The sequence below is a fragment of the Aphanomyces astaci genome (genome assembly GCF_000520075.1).
Source record: "Aphanomyces astaci strain APO3 unplaced genomic scaffold supercont1.53, whole genome shotgun sequence".
NCBI lineage: Eukaryota > Oomycota > Saprolegniomycetes > Saprolegniales > Verrucalvaceae > Aphanomyces > Aphanomyces astaci.
The window spans coordinates 79,031-99,215 of record NW_009798316.1 but is presented as its reverse complement, the minus strand read 5'-3'; the positions used below and the strand labels follow the sequence as shown (position 1 = coordinate 99,215).

General features: G+C 48.8%; 9 protein-coding genes across 13 annotated transcripts; 4 read left to right on the top strand and 5 right to left on the bottom strand.

The window, feature by feature from the left end:
* Positions 1 to 78: 78 nt before the first annotated feature.
* Positions 79 to 1,939, bottom strand: H257_14063 (hypothetical protein). 4 transcript variants are annotated; one of them, XM_009841790.1, is made up of 5 exons: positions 1,768 to 1,939; positions 1,514 to 1,709; positions 636 to 1,446; positions 382 to 491; positions 79 to 316 (listed from the first exon to the last, which is right to left on the bottom strand). In XM_009841790.1, the coding sequence occupies exons 1-5, from the start codon at positions 1,906 to 1,908 to the stop codon at positions 117 to 119; spliced, it is 1,458 nt and encodes a 485-aa protein (XP_009840092.1). In that variant the 5' UTR covers positions 1,909 to 1,939; the 3' UTR covers positions 79 to 116. The 4 variants fall into 4 exon arrangements, with proteins under 4 accessions (XP_009840092.1, XP_009840093.1, XP_009840095.1 ...); XM_009841791.1 differs by having other exon boundaries at positions 1,514 to 1,939; XM_009841793.1 differs by having other exon boundaries at positions 636 to 1,709.
* Positions 1,940 to 3,019: 1,080 nt separating this feature from the next.
* On the top strand, positions 3,020 to 3,731 carry H257_14062 (hypothetical protein). Its single transcript, XM_009841789.1, has 2 exons — positions 3,020 to 3,424; positions 3,483 to 3,731. Exons 1-2 carry the CDS (start codon positions 3,032 to 3,034, stop codon positions 3,684 to 3,686), a joined length of 597 nt encoding a protein of 198 aa, XP_009840091.1. The 5' UTR covers positions 3,020 to 3,031; the 3' UTR covers positions 3,687 to 3,731.
* Positions 3,730 to 6,887, bottom strand: H257_14061 (hypothetical protein; the record flags this gene model as incomplete). The annotated part of the gene is made up of 9 exons (XM_009841788.1): positions 6,601 to 6,887; positions 6,399 to 6,542; positions 6,131 to 6,355; positions 5,932 to 6,080; positions 5,504 to 5,821; positions 5,222 to 5,447; positions 4,711 to 5,117; positions 4,108 to 4,369; positions 3,730 to 4,059 (listed from the first exon to the last, which is right to left on the bottom strand). The coding sequence occupies exons 1-9, from the start codon at positions 6,865 to 6,867 to the stop codon at positions 3,730 to 3,732; spliced, it is 2,328 nt and encodes a 775-aa protein (XP_009840090.1). The 5' UTR covers positions 6,868 to 6,887.
* A 2,652-nt stretch (positions 6,888 to 9,539) lies between these two features.
* Positions 9,540 to 10,400, top strand: H257_14060 (hypothetical protein). The gene has a single exon (XM_009841787.1). The coding sequence runs from the start codon at positions 9,599 to 9,601 to the stop codon at positions 10,343 to 10,345; it is 747 nt and encodes a 248-aa protein (XP_009840089.1). The 5' UTR covers positions 9,540 to 9,598; the 3' UTR covers positions 10,346 to 10,400.
* A 3,614-nt stretch (positions 10,401 to 14,014) lies between these two features.
* Positions 14,015 to 14,962, top strand: H257_14059 (hypothetical protein). The gene has a single exon (XM_009841786.1). It carries the CDS (start codon positions 14,040 to 14,042, stop codon positions 14,820 to 14,822), a length of 783 nt encoding a protein of 260 aa, XP_009840088.1. The 5' UTR covers positions 14,015 to 14,039; the 3' UTR covers positions 14,823 to 14,962.
* A 1,172-nt stretch (positions 14,963 to 16,134) lies between these two features.
* On the top strand, positions 16,135 to 17,220 carry H257_14058. 2 transcript variants are annotated; one of them, XM_009841785.1, is made up of 2 exons: positions 16,135 to 16,940; positions 17,000 to 17,220. In XM_009841785.1, exon 1 carries the CDS (start codon positions 16,243 to 16,245, stop codon positions 16,753 to 16,755), a length of 513 nt encoding a protein of 170 aa, XP_009840087.1. In that variant the 5' UTR covers positions 16,135 to 16,242; the 3' UTR covers positions 16,756 to 16,940; positions 17,000 to 17,220. The 2 variants fall into 2 exon arrangements, with proteins under 2 accessions (XP_009840087.1, XP_009840086.1); XM_009841784.1 differs by having other exon boundaries at positions 16,135 to 17,220.
* Positions 17,221 to 17,754: 534 nt separating this feature from the next.
* Positions 17,755 to 18,390, bottom strand: H257_14057 (hypothetical protein). Its single transcript, XM_009841783.1, has one exon. The coding sequence runs from the start codon at positions 18,373 to 18,375 to the stop codon at positions 17,860 to 17,862; it is 516 nt and encodes a 171-aa protein (XP_009840085.1). The 5' UTR covers positions 18,376 to 18,390; the 3' UTR covers positions 17,755 to 17,859.
* A 142-nt stretch (positions 18,391 to 18,532) lies between these two features.
* H257_14056 (hypothetical protein) lies at positions 18,533 to 19,089 on the bottom strand (the record flags this gene model as incomplete). Its single annotated transcript, XM_009841782.1, has 2 exons — positions 18,533 to 18,812; positions 18,863 to 19,089. The coding sequence occupies 2 exons, from the start codon at positions 19,087 to 19,089 to the stop codon at positions 18,533 to 18,535; spliced, it is 507 nt and encodes a 168-aa protein (XP_009840084.1).
* Positions 19,090 to 19,630: 541 nt separating this feature from the next.
* H257_14055 (hypothetical protein) lies at positions 19,631 to 20,115 on the bottom strand (the record flags this gene model as incomplete). Its single annotated transcript, XM_009841781.1, has 2 exons — positions 19,631 to 19,850; positions 19,898 to 20,115. 2 exons carry the CDS (start codon positions 20,113 to 20,115, stop codon positions 19,631 to 19,633), a joined length of 438 nt encoding a protein of 145 aa, XP_009840083.1.
* Positions 20,116 to 20,185: the final 70 nt, after the last annotated feature.

Sequence of the window (20,185 nt, the reverse complement as noted above, 5' to 3'; positions counted from 1 at the left end):
TGACGATTGGTTAAAACATCCCATTCATGAACTTGATTGGCTAGGACAATCTCTACATTTGCCAAATTCATTATTCGATCTTCGACTCCAAATGGGGCAAAATATATTTATATTTCTTAGAGTTGCACTCGGTCTTGAGCCAGTTTAGCGAGCACGGGCCAGTCCGTGGACTGGATCATCGCGATGAAGATGCCAAAGCACGCGGTCGTGCCGAGGGAAAAGCCCAGCCACACGCCCTCCAAGTCATATCCACAAGTTATCCCAATGTAGTACGCCATCGGCAGCCCAAATGCATAATACGACAGAATGTTGATCACTACAGTGGCTTATTAATATATATATTATATATATATATATATATATATATATATGTAGACGCACCAGCAGCCCGCGTTTGGAGGCCCATGCCTTTGAAAATGCCTTCGCAAATGCCGTTCATACCGTCGAATACCCCCAGCGGCACCATCACAAACATGGCCGTGGCCACGTGTCTAATAATATCCACCGAAATATATCAAAATGAAACACAAATAGCCAATAAATCCACCATAATAATAATAGTAATAATAATACTGATACAATACGGATAATAAAACCAAACTTATCCGGATAATCCCCCCAACAACCGTCCGTACTCGATGGTGAGTGGGTCACTGACAAACAAGTACGGGATGGCATGCCGGCCGACGAGGAAGAGGGAGGCCATGATCGCCGCGGAGATGCCACCGGCAGTCAGTCCGAGACGCGCGATGAGGCGGGCGCGCTGGGGCTGGTTGGCACCCAGCGCATTCCCTATAAGGACGTTCGAAGCCACGGAAATCCCGAGGTAAATCATAAAGTTGAGCGTGAGCAGCTGGCCCAAGACGGCGTTCACACTGACTGCGTGTACACTGTTAGGTAGAATCCCCGCCAAGAAGCCTAGCGCGCAGAACGCCCACCAGCTCACGGCCAGCATCGTCATGGACGGGACGCCGAGGGAGAGGAAGAGGCCGACGTGGGAACACGCATCGCGCCACTGGAACCCACGCCACCACGTGGACGTTGTCGCATGATCGTAATGGAAATATGCGACAATGGTTAATGGAAGGGCGACGGACCCGCAGACGCGGCCGACCGCGGCGCCCAGGAAGCCCCAGGACGTGTAGTACGTCAAGCAAAACCCTGTGACGACGTTCACGACCACGCCGACGCACGCAACGTACATCATGGGAAGCACAATGTTCTGCGACTGCTGCAGCTTCTTGATGAGTTCGTACACAAACAGGAACGGGATGCCGAAGATCGTGACGCGGGAAAACTGGCCCGCGTACTTGGAGATGGCCGGGTCCTGGCCAAAGAAGAGCAGGACTGACTCGGCGTGCCAGCTGAGGAGGGAGATGGGGACTAAGGCCACGCCGAGCACGATGAGTCCGCTCTGGAAGTAGATGCCGAGTTTGTCCATCTTGCCTGCATGTTAGTATATGTGAGAGACCGATAGATGGAAGGAACGATGGGAGTGTGGGAAGGAACGTACCGGCTCCATACGCTTGGGAACACAACGTGTCCATGGCAGATGCAAGACCGAATCCAATCGCGAGGGCGGTGACGTTGGTGACCGTCGCCGACATGTACGCAGCATCCACGAGAACGCTGACGTCGTCTCCTTGCAGATGACCCACAAGGGCAACGCAGATGGGACCGGGAAGGGTTTCCAGTTGATACGCGAGAAACTACAGACAGTCGTGACGAACGAAGAGCTCAAGATCACGGTTGAGAAGGAATGCGCACCACGGGCCACGCGAGATGGAACATGCGCGAGATCTCCTTGCGCACGCACGGAGTCATCTCGGTCTCGGCCTTCATGTCGAGCGTGCTGTGGTCAACGGAAGTCTCCACCGCGGCGTTGAGCGGCTGAGATTCATTCGACATGACGGCAGTACCCCTACTAACGTTAAGGATATTCAACACTGAAGCTGCACGAAGCACGACCATGGGACAGTCGAGTGACACGTTTGGGATTAGGTACCTCAATACAAAAAACAAGTCAATTTCGCACTGTATGTCTCTGTCGAACGGGTCACTTGACGCTGTCTAGGCCTTTTAGCCAATCCCAGCAACTTCGTGGGTTTCTTTAACCAATCGTATCCATTTATCAACAGCATTTTGACCAATAGTGTTGCATATTGTAATCATCTCACATGTACTACTGTATGCCGGTGAGATTTTACAGAGTGGGTGGAAATCTTGAGAAGATGCCAGAATGAATGGCTGGCATCACGTTGCCAGGTTGGAGCGCGATGGGACGCGATGGAATGTGGCGCGAACTCGATGGATTGGCTGACCATGTCGTTGAATTTGCCTGCCTTCAACAATACGGTATGTACCCACAGCTGTCCAACACCAAACGACAATTGAGTACTAACGTTACTAGTAGTACCTATTATTAAAGTACCTACTGGTACCATATACGGTACAGTATTGACTGTAACTTGGACTCTGGTCAACCTAAAGAGCTAGTTTTTTTTGCATCTTGTTGACATGCCCCTGGGATTGCATTTGCGGTCATTCTATACCTAAGTTATACTATTGGGTGTCCGTTTGAAAGGGTCGTGTGTCCAAATCAAATGGTACTAGTCACTACTAGTACTATGTAGTATCCGGAGTTGTACTATTAATAGTAACATTACTACGTATTAATATTATTAATAATACTACTCCGGAGTACTTCGTGGTATATCACTGTATTTATATCGATCGCCACATTATTGCGTTCGTTGGCGTAAATCGAAAAATGAGAAGTGCGCCGACGAATTCCAATTTTCCATGTCTCCTACAAATATATTATACTTCGACATACTTGTAAATACTATATATATATCTATATTTTGTCAAGAGAAATCTTGCTCGGTCGCTTCCCATTGGATGAAGCCTATACCGCGTTCGTACATTCTCCGTACATTCGAGTATATACGCTAAACAATGGTCCGTACATTGAATGTACGGGCCAGTTGGAATGACTGCAATTCTCAAAATCATTTGAGGAAGAACGAATATGTCGGCGGATGGAACGAAGGCGCGAGAGGTGAAGGTGGTGCTGCTGGGCGACACGGGCGTGGGGAAGTCGTCCCTGGTGCTGCGGTTCGTCACGAACAACTTCCGACCGTACTCGGAGAGTACCATCGGTGCGTCCTTCATGAGCAAGATGCTCTTGGTGGGGGACCAGGCGATCAAGTATCAAATTTGGGACACGGCGGGACAAGAGAAGTACCATTCGTTGGCCCCCATGTACTACCGCGGCGCCGCGGCGGCCATCGTCGTGTACGACATCACCCGCAAGCAATCGTTGGTGACGTTGAAGAACTGGGTCAAGGAACTCAAGCAACTCGGCCCAGACAACATTGTGATTGCGATTGCCGGCAACAAATCCGACTTGGACGACAAGCGGGTACGTTGTTGTGTCCCCATGTATCTCATCCAGGATATGAGTGTGCATGTGTCCCTAGGAAGTCAGTTCTGCGACCGCCAAAGCATACGCGGACGAGATTGGCGCCGTGTTCATTGAGACGAGTGCGAAGGAAGACACGAACGTGCTCGACTTGTTCAAGACCATCAGCCAGCAACTCCCAAGTCCTGCCGGCGACAACCATGCGCTGCCCGAGATCGTCGATCCTTATGGATCGGGAAAGGCCAAGGGAGGATGCTGTTAATGAACTCTCAATTGGTGTCACGTCTATGCCTGTATATGCATTCTCATGGTATCTGCGGCGCCAACGTATCCAGGAACTCGTTCCATCTGTCATGCGACTGCAGGTGATGCACATGCACAGGCAGCATGGTTCGCAATCGAAGCACATCGCCGAACGCCCCAGCGTCCAGCAGGCGCGGGAGGACGTCCATGTTGACCGGCGCTTCCTTCCACTGCCCACGGCGGCGATACTCACGCAGCAACTTGATTTGCAACGACGCCGGTGCTTTCCGAAACATTTCTTCGACCTGGTGGGTCTCACTGGCCGCCGTGATGACCATCTTGAGCATGGTAAAATCCCATTGATGGCATTTCTCGGGGAGCACGAGCAACGTCTAGAGCAACGCGTCGACAAAGTAGAAAGAATCGACCATTCAACGTACCAATTGGGGGGACCTCAGCAGCAGTCCGACGCGCATGAGCCCCACGCGCGCGGACACGGGAAATGCGCGCGGACACGCGGCAAACTGGTCCATGAGCACTTGCAGCAACTTTGTGGTGTGGAGATGGCGTTGCTCAGCAACGCTCAGTCGACGGCAGGCCGTTTCCAACTGGAGCAACGCCGTCGGCTTCGGGACAAACACGGAGCGATGTGTCGGCGTCGACAGCATCCGGCCGACAAACAGATCGATCGCTTGCACATTGCTAGTGTTGCATGCATTAGATATAAGGGAATTCCTCGATCTATAGAAGGGAATGCATCGGATCTAAATAAGGGAATGCATCGATCTATATAAGGGAATTCGTCGGAGGGGTATATAACGGAATTCATCGGATACTTCAACTGTAGTGAATTAAAATTGTCAAGTCGATCGACCAATCAAAACCCACAACACGAATCAAGTGGCCAATCAAATCCATTGTTCGACGAATATTCCACATTGAATTAGTGTGTGACACGATCTTTATATACAAAAGTCAGTACAAAGAATCGATGGATAGATTTGGCAAAGAATATGTCCAAGTATTGGGTACACAATATGTACCGGTTGTGGAGAAGGCACGCGTCGATGGCAAAGGACCATTCGGCGGGTGTAGTTGCAGCGCAACGGGGATCGGGGTCGAGGGGAGGCACCAAGTGGCTGAGAAACGCGTCCCATGTTGCTGGATGGTGGATCGGGTGTCTGGTCAAGTGCGCGATGGCCTTGCGGTAGTCCTTGGCTTGCACCAAGCCGAGTACTTTGTTTACCGACGGCGGCAGGATCGGCATGTCCATGTCGGCGCTGGACGCATGGAAGATCTGGTGGACGCGGGGATCGACGCGGACAGAGGGCGGCGCGGCCAAGTAGAATGTTCGCAGCGCTCGTTTGTCACGACGTTTGTGTGCAACTTGGAGGCCAGTGACCAGCAATTCCAGCTTGCCAGTCGACGGCGACGAGAGCACTTGGGCGATCTAATCAGTGCTTCTCATTATGCTAAAGTATCCATGGAGCATTGCCAGGTTCAAAGTAAACAGAAGACTTGGAGATAGAATCCAATCGAGTTGTGGGTCGTTACGAGATGCGGGAGATTCAGACGGATGCAAATGATGGTCACGAGGGCGACTCTGGTGCTGGTCAAGAGGGACGAGGAGGTCTTGAGGTGGTTGGCGCACTTGCTCGCCACCGCGGCCGCGACGGGGGACGAAGCATGGACATGTTGACATGCATAATCCACGGCAGCGAGCATGGACGCATCCGGCGGCGCGGGACACAGTAAAAACAGTTGCAGCGCCAAGTCGAAGCTATGTATACATCGTGAGGCAACCATTGAAGGACGAGGGAGAGATCGTTGTCGTACTGGCCAGCTTGAGACGCGTCGTGGAGAAGGGACGTCCATTGCGCTGTCGTGAGGGATTTCCATGAGGATACAGCTTGCACGATAGCAGGGACGTCGCGAGGGGACGCATGTTGGACGACGTGTGGGAATTGGTCGGGAGAGGCCAGACTCGCGCAAGCGACGTCGTAGTGCTGGGCTTCAATGGCCGCAGAACAGACGTGACGAAGGATGCGCGGCGTGGACGGATGCGGCGGCAGCATGTGCAGTTCATCAAGGACGGAAGGGATAGCTTGGAAGTGTCCCAGGAGCACGTGCGCACGAAGGACGGCATGACACAACCTGTTGTTAAAAATCGAAGTCGACGGTTTCAGAAAACTGAATCGACCAATCAATGACGAGATCCAGAAAATACAGGATTTTGATTGGAGGAAACATATTGTTGACAGTACGTGGGATGAGGAGCGAGGTTGAGCGCGGGAACGTTGGCGAGGACGCGGGTCGCGTCGGCGGCGTTGGCGGTGGCGACGCACGCCTCGAGAAGGGAAGCGACGATGAAGCAGTCGGCCTCGACTCCTCGATCGGTCATGCGACGAAGGAACTAGGGTGGTGGTGATGACGATATAGGGACGAGGACGAGAAAGGACGGACCTCAAACATGCTTGGCACATCTCGGAGTTGACCCAACGCACTCATGACGTTGCGGCAGCTCTGCGCGTTCCACATGTGCGTGGGCTGTTCGACGATGTGCTGTAAGATGATGGACTTGACGCGCGAAATGTCGCGCTGCGACGCATATGCGAGGACGAGACGGGACTGCAGCGTCATATTCGACGCATGAGAGGAGGCAGCGAGGAAGGTTTCCGCGCCTTGAATCTGCGGGTCGGTTAATGCGGAGCTGTATGGAAAGCGGACGTACATCGTTCTGAGCACAGTGAGCACGCACAACGAAGTCCACGACGTCTGAACTGAGCGTTGACGCGGTTGCTAGTGGCGCCATGGCGATGATATCGGTAAACTTGCGCTTGGACCACAAAGCAGCAAGGGTTGATGCGAGCAGCACCTACGTCGTGTGGTCATACAATGAAGATGCATGGAAAGACGAAAAATCATGTACGTACCTGTGGAATACCCTCGGGGTAATGTGCTTCAAGCGTACGCCACACCTGCGGAAGCAGGTCGACGTCTTCGGTGCAACTACGTTCCCACATCCGAAGGGCCTCGTCGACCGAAGGCAAGGACGATTGCATCTGTCTCCATTCCTCATGCAATGTATTGTCAAGTGAGCTTGAGGTCTTCTTCATGGAGAACAGGGCCGTTCTCACACTCCCATGACAATGTGACACCCGTCGCCGCCTCACCAGTGCCGCCATCATCCGCAACATCATGGCGCTCTTTTGACTTTTTCAACGGGGTGTCAATATGTGAACCATTATACCCTGTTTAAATGAATTTATCTCCAATTCAAGTATACCTCCGATTTTGAATATTCGATCATAACTTATCCGACAAAACTTCTACAGAGGCGAGGGAGCCAAAGTTCCCGCGCGGAAGCAACCGGTCGGTCTTGTCGACGTCGTCTATCTTCAAGGGGATGCCGAATTGGCCTCGTGGGTGCAAGTTGGCGGTCTTATCTTCGTCACTTGGCGGGGCTTTGTCCATGGTGTGGGAAGTACTGAGGACGTCCCAGAGCGGACTGAGCATGGGCACGCTTGGGTTCCCATGGAGCTCTCCATCGTGGACACCGTTCACGGGGAGCGCGGAAACAACGGGCGTGGCGTTCACTCCATAGTTTCCCCGGGGAGCGAGGTTCATGGTGCAGTCAGGATGCGACGAATTTGACGGAATCGTCACGAGCAAGTTGTAGACGAGGAGAAGCGAGAACAGGACGGCATTCGCAAAACACAGGATCATGGTCACTTGGAGATTGGAGCATCGACCGTACGTCTCCTTCGCCACGAGCTCATGGCACCCCGTCTTGAGATTCGTGAGGTACCCACACACCAACGACGTGATGAGCAAAATGATGTCGAGGAAGCGCTCGAGGATCTCGTCAAGCACACACCGTTGCATGTAGCTCACAAAAACGACATACCAAGCTCCTGCACATGCATATGCATGGGTGAGCCTTATGCACTCATGAGAACACGAGTGAACGCACCATATTGCAACGCAGTGTATCCCACGACGACGACACAGAAATGGTACGTTTGTGCATATCGATACATGTCGCCATCTTCCAGCAGGAACGAGCCGTAGGCGAGCATCATGGCAATGATGGTGGCAGTACCGATCAGCGCCTGCGTCGTGCGCATGACGCACAGGAACGCGCGGTTCTTGTCATGGAGACACCGAGGCTGCATCACCACGGATCGATCAGGTCGACTCAGTATTTGCAATACTGAGTTATTGCAAATGCAGAGCCAGGACAGCGCTGCCATCCGGATAATTTGTCGACGGCGAGACTATCAGAACCGCGTGAGCCAATCACGTGTCAGGATAAATACAGCCAGTACTATCGGATTGTAGTTTGGCGGGTCACTGGAAGGGTCTTGATGGTATTGAGTTTTCGAATGTACCTAGGTGGAGGGGGTTAAGTGACCCATAAAAACCTCATTGAAATTACTACACTCGTGCGAACGTTGCTCAGTGATCGATGTCGTTGAAGAAGACGGACGATAGAACTCACGGAATCTCAGAGCCAAGGACATTTATGTCTTCATATGAAGATCGACCTCTCAGACTTTGTGTTTACCAGCTGTGTGTAGTACGATTGAAAGTCTTCATAATGTTATACTATGGACAGCGTCACACACCAATAATAATGCCATTTTCGTAAGGCTTACTCGAGTACGGCGATTGTACCGCAGCATACAATAATGCACGCGACATTCGTCCGAGTCATAAGTAGCTCCCATGTTGCAATGTACTATATATATATGCAGACTTCCAAAATGTCCGAGACATGCAGCGTCAGAGATAACGTTCCAGTATGTATTTATAGTAACTACTAGTATACAGCATTCTTTGACTGTACTATTAATAGATCAAGAGTCGAACGGAAAACAAGTCGCCCTGTTTTGGCCTGTCTGGCAACATGAAATATTGCAATATTCAGACCCAAAACGCCATTTTGGGGCCGAATTCAACAAATCTGATGATCAAAATTGAACTGTCTTGCTTGAAGGGATTTAACCCAAATCCAACAATATTCCACGTGGGATTTACTCTTTGAAGATCAAAACGCCACATTACAACATGGACGTTTAACCTCCATTTTGAAAATGGCATTTTGGTTAAGGGTGCGTCTGGTAAAATTTCAAAAATAATATTCGATTTTCTCGCAAAATGGGATTAGGGTGCGTAACCATTTTCAAAATGGAGGTAAAAGGTCTATTTTGTAATATGGCGTTTTGAACCTCTTCAACGAGTAAATCCCACTTGGAATTATTGGATTTGGGTTAAAACTCGTCGAACAAGACATGTTTCAATTTTGATCAGATTTGTTGAATTCGGCCCCAAAATGGGGTTTTGGGGCTGAATATTGCAATATTTCCGGTTACCAGACGCACACTAAAACTCTTCAAGCAAGGCATGTTTCAATTTTGATCAGATTTGTTGAATTCGGCCCCACAATGGGGTTTTGGGGCTGAATATTGAAATATTTCTGGTTATTACTGTTAGGAAATTGATTGCTGACTTTCCGTCAACTTCATGTTGGACAAAATTACCCATTTTTACATATTGGCTAATTCGTAAATCTGGCCGATTTTGCAGCCTAAAGTGTATACACACCATGCACTGTACCCGATGACTTGGCATAAGTACTTACTGCATAGTAACTCGAAGGTTCACAACACCTGCGTGGACGAACAGTTTGTACGGCAGTATAGTAACGATCCGTTGGGCGTCGGACAAAATATACCGGAAAAAACCTGAACTCAACTTAAAGGAAAAATGGTGCACAGGACGTACAATATATACCGGTATACTTGTACTATTAATAGTAAGTAAAGTTACATGGAGATCGGTACGTTCGATTGTGAATTTTTGCGGCGGTCTGTGATTGGCTCACGGTGAGCCATTGCGTGCAGGCAACACTTGCAATATCCAACGGAGATGCCGTCATTCCCCACCATTCGCGGTGGCGGGATGAAGAAGGTTGCGTGGAACTCCATGATCGTCACTGCCCTGAGGTCGACCCAAGTGCTCATGACTGGCATGACAACCGTCTTCATGCTAATCTCGTACCGCGACGTGTCCATCAAGGAAGATGGGAGCGACTGGCGGTTTGCTCAACTTCCCCACTTCTTTGCGGTGATGGTGTCTGCCGTCGGGTTTGTGTACTCGTTGTTGTACTGCATCCTCGTCCTAGCCATGGACTACTGGAGCCACGACGTGCTGCTAGAGCGTATTGCGGACGCGGTCTTGGCCGTGTGTCTGGCCACTTGTGGCGTCACAGTCGGCAGCAACGGCGGGTGCAAGTTGCCGTCGACGCTGCAAAACTGCACCAACCTCCGCGGCACCATCGGGTGCTTGTACGTGTCTGCCGTCGTGTACTTGGTGTCCTTCGTGCACAGCATGCTCACCCAGGAAGTGTTCAATCCCGACGCGCACGAGAACCTGGTGCCGCGAGGGAACTACGGTCCCAGCATTATTCTGTCGCCGGAACCAACTGCTGCTGCGCCCAACTACGATAACACGATCGAACTGAAACCGCGAGGCAACTTTGGCGCGTACTCGTCGCCTCGATCTTTGCCATACAACGACAACACGTTGGACCTTAAGCCTCGCGGGAACTTTGGGTCGGTGCAAACCGACATGCACCCGAAGATTGCCAGGGACGACAGCGGTGGACTCATCTAAAGAAATTTTAATTGGATTAAATAATTAAATACAGTCAACCCTGTTTGTGTGTGTACGTACATATATTATTAAGGGTGAGTCTGGTATTAATAACATTTCAAAAATCATATCCCATTGTCTCATAGATTTTCCTTACTTCCATCAACCTATTGCTTAGAACAGTCGTCATTCTCAACCGCATTGTCCATGGTGAGTCCATATACCTACGTACAGTATAACGACCTTGTCGAGCTGGGGTTGACGAAAATCAAAATATAGGAACTGTAACACGGCATTTTACGGTCTAGTACGGGGAGATGCGAAAACTCATCATAACACGAAGTTATGGAAGGCCAAAATCGAGGCATTCTTGGTTGACGAAAGCAAAGTCTGGAGTTTCTTTGCAGTCATCCAACTTGTTGGACATTGGCTGCTGTACTGACATATTTTATATCGTTCACTGCATGTGCGATGCCTTGCATTCAGCGCCGTTTCAAATTGACAGAAAACTCACCAGTTCCGGATATTTCATTACGTTTGCGGATGATATATTTTTATTGCACATGTGCATGTTTCGTCATACTCGGACATGTCGACATGCGCATAAATCGAACATGGACGAACTTTGATCCGCTTTTCTCGAGCTGTGTAATACTTACAGCAATACTACTACTACTACTAGATAGACATACCATTACTAGCTCAGCCTATGCAGCATGGTCTGCGCATACACAGCTCTCTCTGGCATGAGGCATCTTACCCGCATGTACACGCTTGTTCTTGAAATATGACGAATTTGCCAATTTCGAAGTTGTCTTTCTCTACAGCTGTTGATTCAGGAGACATGCAATAAGGTGTTCTTGATAGTACTGGTTGTTGTTATGAGGAATGGAGAGTTTCGTGACCCGTTGTGCAGTATGCATTGAGAAATCGCTGACCTGCATCGCGCCTTTCCTGCATGTTCACATACACAATCTGCAGGATATATAAATAAATCGTTTGTGCAAAACGTAAATAATTATGGAGATGAATACAACAAATACACATACTTAATACAAATATCAAAATAAAAATGTTCAAGAGAATAATAATATGAAAAAGGTCGCGCGCATGCACAGGTCGTTTGTTTCCGTGGAAGTGATACAGTAGTCCCCCACAATAGCGAACCTTAGATCGCAATCCGATATTAGAGGTATCACAGGACTAAGAGGTATAAAATGCTACAGGATATTTGCTTGGGTACCAAGTCTCTGATTGGTCAGAATAATCCATATGTTTTGTCAAACCACGACAACGAAAGTGCCCTGATTGGAAAATGGATAACATATTCGAATTCAGGAGAGGGTTGATACCCTGGCGGGGGTTGATACCCTGGCGGGGGTTGATACCCTGGCAAACTCCAGAAGACAAAACCCATCACATTACAAGTTATTAAAACTATTAGTCAATTCGTATACTACTTCGTCAAGTATTCCTGTATGCAGTATGCGGTAAGCCACCCCGACATAGTTGACTTGGCAGGTAGTTTGGGCAGCTGGAAAGCCGCGAGCGCCCATTGGCGCAGGCGGAGGCCTCGTAGCGTTGGATTGGACTCATGTTGCTCGAGCAACGTTGATTTTTGTTCGTCAGCCGTACCCTCGACGGGTGTGGCGACGGCATGATTTGAGTACCAAATACTTGTTTATCATGTGTTGTGGGCTATTTCAAATTTTGAAAAAAACTCTATAAACGGATATATGAGTCTATTGGAATTTTATACATTTGGAAAGGATATCGACTTTACGTGGGTTCGGTATTGTGGGGGACTACATACTGTAGGTAGGTTCAGTTCCTGGTTGACTCGCACGTGACAACTTGAATAAAGTTGCAAATATATCCCCTCGACAATGGCACTCCATGATTCGAAGGAGTCAAGGGCCCTTATTTCTTCATAGTGATGTGTTTGTGTCCTGTTCCCGCATCACCGAGGAGGACAGCTGCTTAAAAAGTCTCCAATCCACACATCAGATGTACTCGATAAAATAGTTTAACTCACGAAGAATCCGGTTATTTCGTGGATTCAGACTCTGGAATCTGATTTTTTGTGTTCGATTGACAAAAATAAAAACCGGATTCTTGTGCAAGAATCCGGATACTGCAAACCATCATATCATGGTTTCTTGGAGGGATTGACTGATATTCTACTTTTCAGAAATACTTTGCGTTCATGTACTCGGAGTTTGGGGTTTCCGGGGTTTCGGGGTGTAATCTAATGTTTCGGGGTGTAATCTAATCTCCGAGTACAGACAGTGATGGAAGAAACGTCGCAACCGTGACTACATGTGATCAAGTTGTCCATCGCATGGTGTGTCTTCGCCAACTATTTAACCAGTTAAGACCGTATTCATCTTCGTGGGAGATGAATTATATTCCGGCGGCGCAGAATGGGCTCCGCACTCGCTGAGTCAACAACTGATGTGTATGCAACTGACAAAAGCTACGTAAACTTAGCACACGCAGTTACTTGTATCTCACCCTTGTAGAAGTAGGTACCAAGTTACTTGTATCTCTCCTTGCACAACTCTATGTGTTCGACAAAACCCGCTACGAAGTCGCTGCACCAACGAATGGACCTTGAATGGTGAAGTGGATATCTTGCCCTCCAGTAAAGTTATTTGATATGTAGATACTTGTACATCGTCGTCTATGATCACGCTATAATCGCGCACTACGCTTGTAGCGGAACGCGTCGTATTCTGTAAACCCGGCGCGATCGCCGCCAAGAAAGCGTCTACGTACATGGCCGATTTTCGTGCATGACGTGCTGCAACATTTCGGTTAGAATACTTGAATTATTCAAAATAGCACATTGTATTTCGTTTTACCTGACTGTCAAATGCTTAAATAGAGCAATGAAAAGGAGCAAAAACCAATGTAGACCAATCATATAGAACCAATAATGACCCCATGTCATGAAAGGTTCAATTTTGGGGCGAATTCGTTTGATGGTGTTCACCTGATTGAACTCTACAATCCGATATAACTACTTTGTTCTATAGCATTCTAATTTGTTCACACCTTCGTTTTCCATATATTCTGAATCATGCAAATATTTCCGAACAAAGGTTGTAGTACTAACAGGAAGTAACAAATCCTGGGACAAAGCACCACACGTGGTCGGGGTATACAGTAGGACGAAGCCGGGGAGGCCCTGGAAAATTATGTTTTGGTCGACGATTTCACTTGGGCTAAGTGGAATTAGAATTACCTTATCTAGTACTTCAGTCCGGATCTGTGGATTCGAGACCTTCTTCGTAGGTACGGGTGGGGTTGATCATGGCCGCTCGTCGTGGAGGAGATTGCTTTCGAGGTACTTGCAGTAACGTTACTGTAGTTGCTGACAATGCATGAAGGCGATTCATGTAAGTACACAGTAACTCCATTGTTATGTATTCCTCTTTCCAGTGTAGATGACCGCTCACGGTCGACCTTTGATGATAATGTACTCCAGCGAGTACATTCATCTTGTATACTAGTAGAAGACAAGATGAATGTATTAATACTATTATACGTATAGTAAATAGTATTAACGTTAATAACTAGTAAATAATACAATGAAAACGTACCAGTTTTGAAATGAGAGGCTCGATTTCTACCGGTATGGGTCGCGGACAGCATACAAATCTAAAGATACAATGAGAGACGTGGTTGGTCGAATCAGACAACCCCCAGGGAAATGGTTCAATCTCGACAGTACATATATATGACGACTATTCAATTCCAGCCATACACGAATTCACACAGCATGGCGTATTCCAAGCACAACCTGGGCTTCCTCCTCCACGCCAGTGACGCCGCCGACGATGCCGCTGCGACCCCCGACCGCACACTCACGACCTCCATGCGATCACTCAGCCTTCACCGTCGACAGCTAGTCAGTCCACGCACCGACCAGGCAAAGACACATAGGATACGCACAATGCGGAGAAGAACACTTGCAACACCCCTAAGCTCGACCACCTCTCGGGTCCCTTGGGACGTGATCGTCGCGACCCTGGAAACATACAAGCGCTTGCATGGGAACTTGCAGGTCGCCCAAGCGTTCGAGGTGCCAGTGAATGACGAGCGATGGCCGGCAGGTGCGTGGGGGCTTCGACTTGGGTGTCGAGTGCACAACCTTCGCATTGCCAAGAACACGTTACACGAGGCCAAACGTCAGGCGCTGGACGCAGTGGGCTTTGAGTGGCAAGGCCCGCGGCAGTCGATCTCGTTTGAACTCAAGTTGGCAGCCCTCACAGCGTTCAAGGCTGCGTACGGCCATGTGAGAGTGCCGCAGAAGTTCACCCTGCCTCACGCCGACGTGCTTTGGACAGGGGACGAACTCAAGCTCGGGTGTGTCGTCAACAAGTTGCGGCAGAGTCAAAGGTTACGGCGGGGTAAGAAGGGCGCCATGCCGAAAGGACACGTTGACGCGCTCAACGACTTGGGCTTTGAGTGGAGTGCAACGATGGACACTTGAGTCATGTGACAAAACGGGTTGCAGATGGTGTTGTCAAGTGTCCTACGTACGTTAGCTCAATGAACTGCAACATGGCTTTATTTCAAGTCCACGAATAATACTATTTTAATAGTACTAGTATAATCTGTACTAGTACGAGCTGGAGAATCCATTCTCCTTATTACTAGCGTTTTATTTCACTAACGTTAGAGTTTATATGTAATTAAATAATTTGCGAGTTGAATTGTGTTTCTGATAGTATCGAGCAATCTTTTACATCCTAACGTTACTATTACAGTACTAATCGTACTGAATTCTTTTTCTCGAGGCAGCCAATCACACCTGCCGTCGATTTATCGTCAGTGTTCGGATTGGGTTTTTCACGAAAAGACGACCGATTTCTGAATCTGTGGCATTTGATTCGTTGAATTCAGGCTTATTCGGCTATTGTTTTGTTGTTTTAAAGCGTGGGACAAGTAGTCAGTACATCTGCGCCTGTCGCACATGACTAAAGAACGACACCTTGGACTGAAGGCGATATATGTAGTGCTAAATATTGACACCAGCGACATGAGACAACGTAAAGCGTTCTTGCTGTAAATATTGGAGATATTTTTTTACGCCAATCTTTCCACTCACAAGGAGCTCCATCCATCGAGCGCTTTTCTTCTATGGCTACCTATACCAAAGTACTCAATCGTTGAACTTCAACAAAATACCATCATTCACGCACCAAATCGAATAAACGCACGTTTTATGTCCACTTGCCACATGGATGGTGCAAGTGGCGTTGTTGGTTGGCGGCTCCATAAGTGCGTGCTGCTGTTGTTCTGCCACACGCTTCTCCTCGTACTAGTAATCAATACATAGCGTTCATACTAGTATGTTGTCGTGCTATATCCTTCCGTTGTTTCAGTATCATTGCTGACCGATGTGGGGATATCGAATGATGCAAAGCCATCTATATCTTACACTAACTATACGGTACACTGTACGAAGGTTCTTCTCCATTTCAGAGAAAAAGTCGAACGTTTTTTGGATGGCAAGAAGTTTACCTCAAGACTTGGAGTTTAACGCACTAGCAGCCATAGCGAAGTGAGCAGACCCGTCAAGTGACTTATGGTAAGTTACTGTACCCACAATTCCTTCGTCGTCATTGTCACGAAGTTAGCTCAATAAGCAGCGTCGATATCTGACTAACAGGTGCACGCAGTTCAATCATTCGACGACCGTTCAAAATTCTCCGTTGGACTTTACCCTATAAAACCCATTTCAGTTGGTGCGTGTTTCAAGATTCACTGAAACTGTGATCTTTCATGTTCGAATGAGGACGATTTTTAATCATTTTAACTTGAAGTTTGTATACTCTGACGTCAACGACACGATTCTTTACCTCGAAGATTCCTCATTTCCAAATATTCTCGGGACCCCTCAAGCAACCATGCCAGACCTCAACACGATCACCCAGCACTTCTCGAACAAGGTCGTCCTTGCACGCGGCGGCGTGCTTGTGTCGTCGCTCATCGCGTTCTTCACGAGCACCGGCGTGACCGGCATCAGCCAAGGCGACTACGCATTCCTCATCAGCTTCATCACGTTGTCGTACGTGCTCCTGCACTTCATCTTCGTCACGGTCCAAAAGACTGTGTCCATCTTGCCCCAGACCCAGTTGATCATCGATGGTGTCCTCTCCATCCTGTTGTTGGCCGGTGGCATTGCCCTGGCCGCCTTCCGCTGGGGATTGCCCGGTTCCGGCATCGCGGCGGTGATCTTCCTCTTCATCGCCACCCTCTTCCAAGCCGGTGTCGTCGCGTTGCAGGTGTTGGAAAAGAACGCCAACAACAACTCGGAACCTGTTGCGTTTGTCGACACCCCTGCCGACAACTACCTCAAGGCCACCACCCCCGTCGGTGAAGCCCCCGTCGTCAAGGACCCCGAACACAGCGCTGTTTAATTAACTAATGTCTATTGCTAAAACGTCCAAAACTTGGTATGAGTTTCTATGGTATTCAACCTCCATAACGAGTTGTATTGGCATTGTGCAACCCAAGGCCTTGGCAAAGCAGTCCAGTCGTTTCAGCACTCACTTCGGTGCCACAACATGTGACATGGATGCGGAAGCATTCCGAGACATTTCATGTAGGGGCCAAGTATGCATCATCTAATGGGAAAGTAAGTGTACCGGTACTCTTACGTAGTCGCAATACAGTACCGGTAAAGTTAGTGGAAGCGTTGCTTTCTGTAAGTCCATCATGTTTCATAACTAGCGCGGCAACACTGGCGGCCCCTACAAGATAAATGGAACGGGAATATCACATTGCTTGTCGGAACGGAATGGGAGCGGAATGGATCATGGTTGTAACATAAAAAACCAATTTAAGATAACTTAACCAATTTAGGATAACTTTGTATTGCCCAATCACACCTCGTTATTTGTTCGAGTCAAAACCTCTATCATATAATGCTGGCCATTCCGTCACGTGAATGAAATGCAAAAACGCGTAGAAGCCGTTGGAAATAGTCATTCAAGATTGGGTTCGAAGTACCCTAGTCGACACGGGCCATATTGGGTTGGATCTGAGGTTTTGTCGAGTGTTAAACTCGGTGGACATCCATCCACAACAGAAATCTAACTCTATAAAACAGTACCCTTGTATAAATTATATGTAACCTGTTGTAACCGCTTACCCTAAACACAGAATTTCAATGCTCAGCACATACATACTTTAAGATAAAAAAGTTATCCAAATTGGTTATCAAAATGTGAGTACAAATGCTTAGAAAGTATTATAACAAATTTACCTGTGACGTTCATCGCCTAAACTGATACGGTAGTTCGATTATGAAGTCAAAGAGGTGCGTCCTGTCTATTGGAATCACTATTCAAAACTCAAATATAGTAACGGACTCAAAAGTTATGTCCATTCTACTCCGACGCCTCCAAAAAAGTTATCTTAAATTGGTTTTTTTATACGTTACCATTATTCCGCTAAAGCACATGTGTGATACGTGTACTAGTATGCATTCATGTTAACTACAGTCGGGATAGTCCACCTACTCACGTCGCGGCATCGGCGGTGTGCTGGTAGTCCGTGCGGGGGGTTTGGACAGTGGAGGGGTCGGTCGCGTACTCGGTGCCCTCCATGGAGCGGCCGAAGTGCAAGACGAGCAGCATGAAAATCTGCACCACCACGCCAATGTACAGCACCGTGATACACGCTTGGTATGCGCTGCAGTTGACCGCGAGGTCGCAGAGGCGGCCCCACTTGCTGGCGGACAGCACGATTGCAGCGACAAGCAGCGCGATGAGGATGACCCAATCCAACGTGACCTGAGTGCCGTGAGGCAACAAGCCTCCATTCCCGCCCTTCTTCACGGCAACGTACGTCCACACGAAGCCGAAGATCAAGAGGGTGTAGCTCAGGACCAACGCATAGTCCCCGGAACTGAGCCCCGTCAAGGCGGTGGCCGTGATGAACGCGACGAACATCAGCATGGTTTGGAGGCCGCGGAGGCCGACGTGGAACTGGCGGTAGTGCGCGACGACGATGCGTTCTAGCAGGGCTCGCGTCATTTTGGCAAATGCAGCAAACATGCACGCATGCAATAATGTGTATCAACGGCCGTTTCAAGATGTGTCCGTTGGAAAGGAACCAATCAACGACCAGTTCAAGCGAATACAACACTGTGATTGGAGGAATTAATTCGACAAAATGACATGTCTCTGGTTTTTACACCACCGCCGTTGTGTTGAGCTGAATGCGAACGTCCTTGAGTGGAGTCACGGGCACCGAAGGGAGATCGTCTGTCAGATCCAGCAGCGCCAATCCCGTGGAGAGGGCGTACAACAAGGTGGCGACCAACATGAATGCAACCGCAGACACGAAGCGATCACATCGGACGTTGATGGTATCGTGGCAGTGCTGCAGCTCGTCGCTGTCTGTGAGCACCAGCGCAAGGACAAGCAGCATGATCGCCAGTGCAATGTCCGATGTCATTTGACTCGAAGCGCTAGTAGAGCAGGTAGAAACATGAGCACGATTACCGGTAGGGGGGCATACCTCATTTTGGCAACCGAGCGAGACACAAGCACGCACATGACGCCGCTGTAGATGGCCGCGCAGCAGGTCAGCAGCACTGAGGCGTTGACGGCGTAGGACGTTTCAAGGCTGGGAAAGTGTTGGTCAGCCATCAACAGAGGCTTGAACATGCCACAGAGGGACATCATGGCCAGCACCGACACGACGCTTTGCAGCAACCGGACGAACGACACGCACGACTTGGTCATGGCAAAAGCAGCACTGAATCGGAACAGTATCTTGGGATGTGATTGATGGGCAGGGATTGGCCGTTCGTGGCGCAAGGAAACGATCCCAACCACAGAACAAACCCCAAGCTCGTATACATTCACACTGATGGACTCTGACCAAGCTACATCATAGCTTCCACATAAACACTTGCGGTGCGTTATTGGGCGACTGTGTAGGTTTCGACCAGCATTCCAGTACACTCCAGAGTATTTTACTACGATGTGAGGTCTAAAATTGCTCTTCAAACGACAAATTTTGAGTGAAATATTGTCCATCATAGAAATGACGAACCAAATATGACCGGATAAGTGGTCGTATACCCCCATAAACATAACAAAACCTCTGATATATTATAGGAACACCTTATCTATTGTGAAGTAATAGCAAAAATTACAGGCGCACACCGGAACAGTAATTCGCGTGCATACCGAAGTGAAGCACGGGCGTTTCAAAGGTGTGAACTTTGTAAATAAGCCAATCGACTGGTGGAATTTAACCGCAGCCATGTGTAAGCGACGTTTACCACCGAGGCTCCCAATCCCACAGCAGCGCCAAACCTGCAGAGATGACGTACAACGACGTGGCAATTATCATAAATGCAATGGAAGTCCGTAAATGGCCACAACTAACGTTGATGCGGTCACGGCAGTGCAGCAGGTCATCGCTGAGTATGAGCACCTCTGCCACGACAAACAACATGATCGCCAGTGCAATGTCCCCAGTGACTTGACTCGTCGTGCTAGGGTAGACCGAAGCATGAGCTCGACACGAGTTGGGAGGACATACCTCAATATGACAGAGCGAATCTCTAGCACACACATGACGCTGCTGTAGATGACCGCGGCGCAGGAGAGTACCACGGCTGCAATGATGGCGTAAAAGGTTTCAAGAAATGATTGGCTAGCAACTGACACAGGCTGGAAGATGCCACAGAGGTACAGCATTGCCAGCAGCGACGTGACGCTTTGCAGCAACCGGAGGAACGACACCCACAACTTCCGCATGGCAAAAACGGCACTGGGCAAAACCCACGAAAGTGCCTCAGGATGATGGAATTGATGGGTTCACAACAAT

Excerpts from the sequence above, each read along its gene's own strand:
- H257_14063 (XM_009841790.1), bottom strand. The coding sequence starts at position 1,908 with ATGTCGAATGAATCTCAGCCGCTCAACGCCGCGGTGGAGACTTCCGTT. Across the intron at positions 492-635 it reads AGTGACCCACTCACCATCGA|ACACGTGGCCACGGCCATGT; the intron begins GTACGGACGGTT and ends GGATATTATTAG. Across the intron at positions 317-381 it reads CCTCCAAACGCGGGCTGCTG|TGATCAACATTCTGTCGTAT; the intron begins GTGCGTCTACAT and ends AAGCCACTGTAG.
- H257_14062 (XM_009841789.1), top strand. The coding sequence starts at position 3,032 with ATGTCGGCGGATGGAACGAAGGCGCGAGAGGTGAAGGTGGTGCTGCTG. Across the intron at positions 3,425-3,482 it reads CCGACTTGGACGACAAGCGG|GAAGTCAGTTCTGCGACCGC; the intron begins GTACGTTGTTGT and ends ATGTGTCCCTAG.
- H257_14060 (XM_009841787.1), top strand. The coding sequence starts at position 9,599 with ATGCCGTCATTCCCCACCATTCGCGGTGGCGGGATGAAGAAGGTTGCG.
- H257_14059 (XM_009841786.1), top strand. The coding sequence starts at position 14,040 with ATGGTTCAATCTCGACAGTACATATATATGACGACTATTCAATTCCAG.
- H257_14058 (XM_009841785.1), top strand. The coding sequence starts at position 16,243 with ATGCCAGACCTCAACACGATCACCCAGCACTTCTCGAACAAGGTCGTC.
- H257_14057 (XM_009841783.1), bottom strand. The coding sequence starts at position 18,375 with ATGACGCGAGCCCTGCTAGAACGCATCGTCGTCGCGCACTACCGCCAG.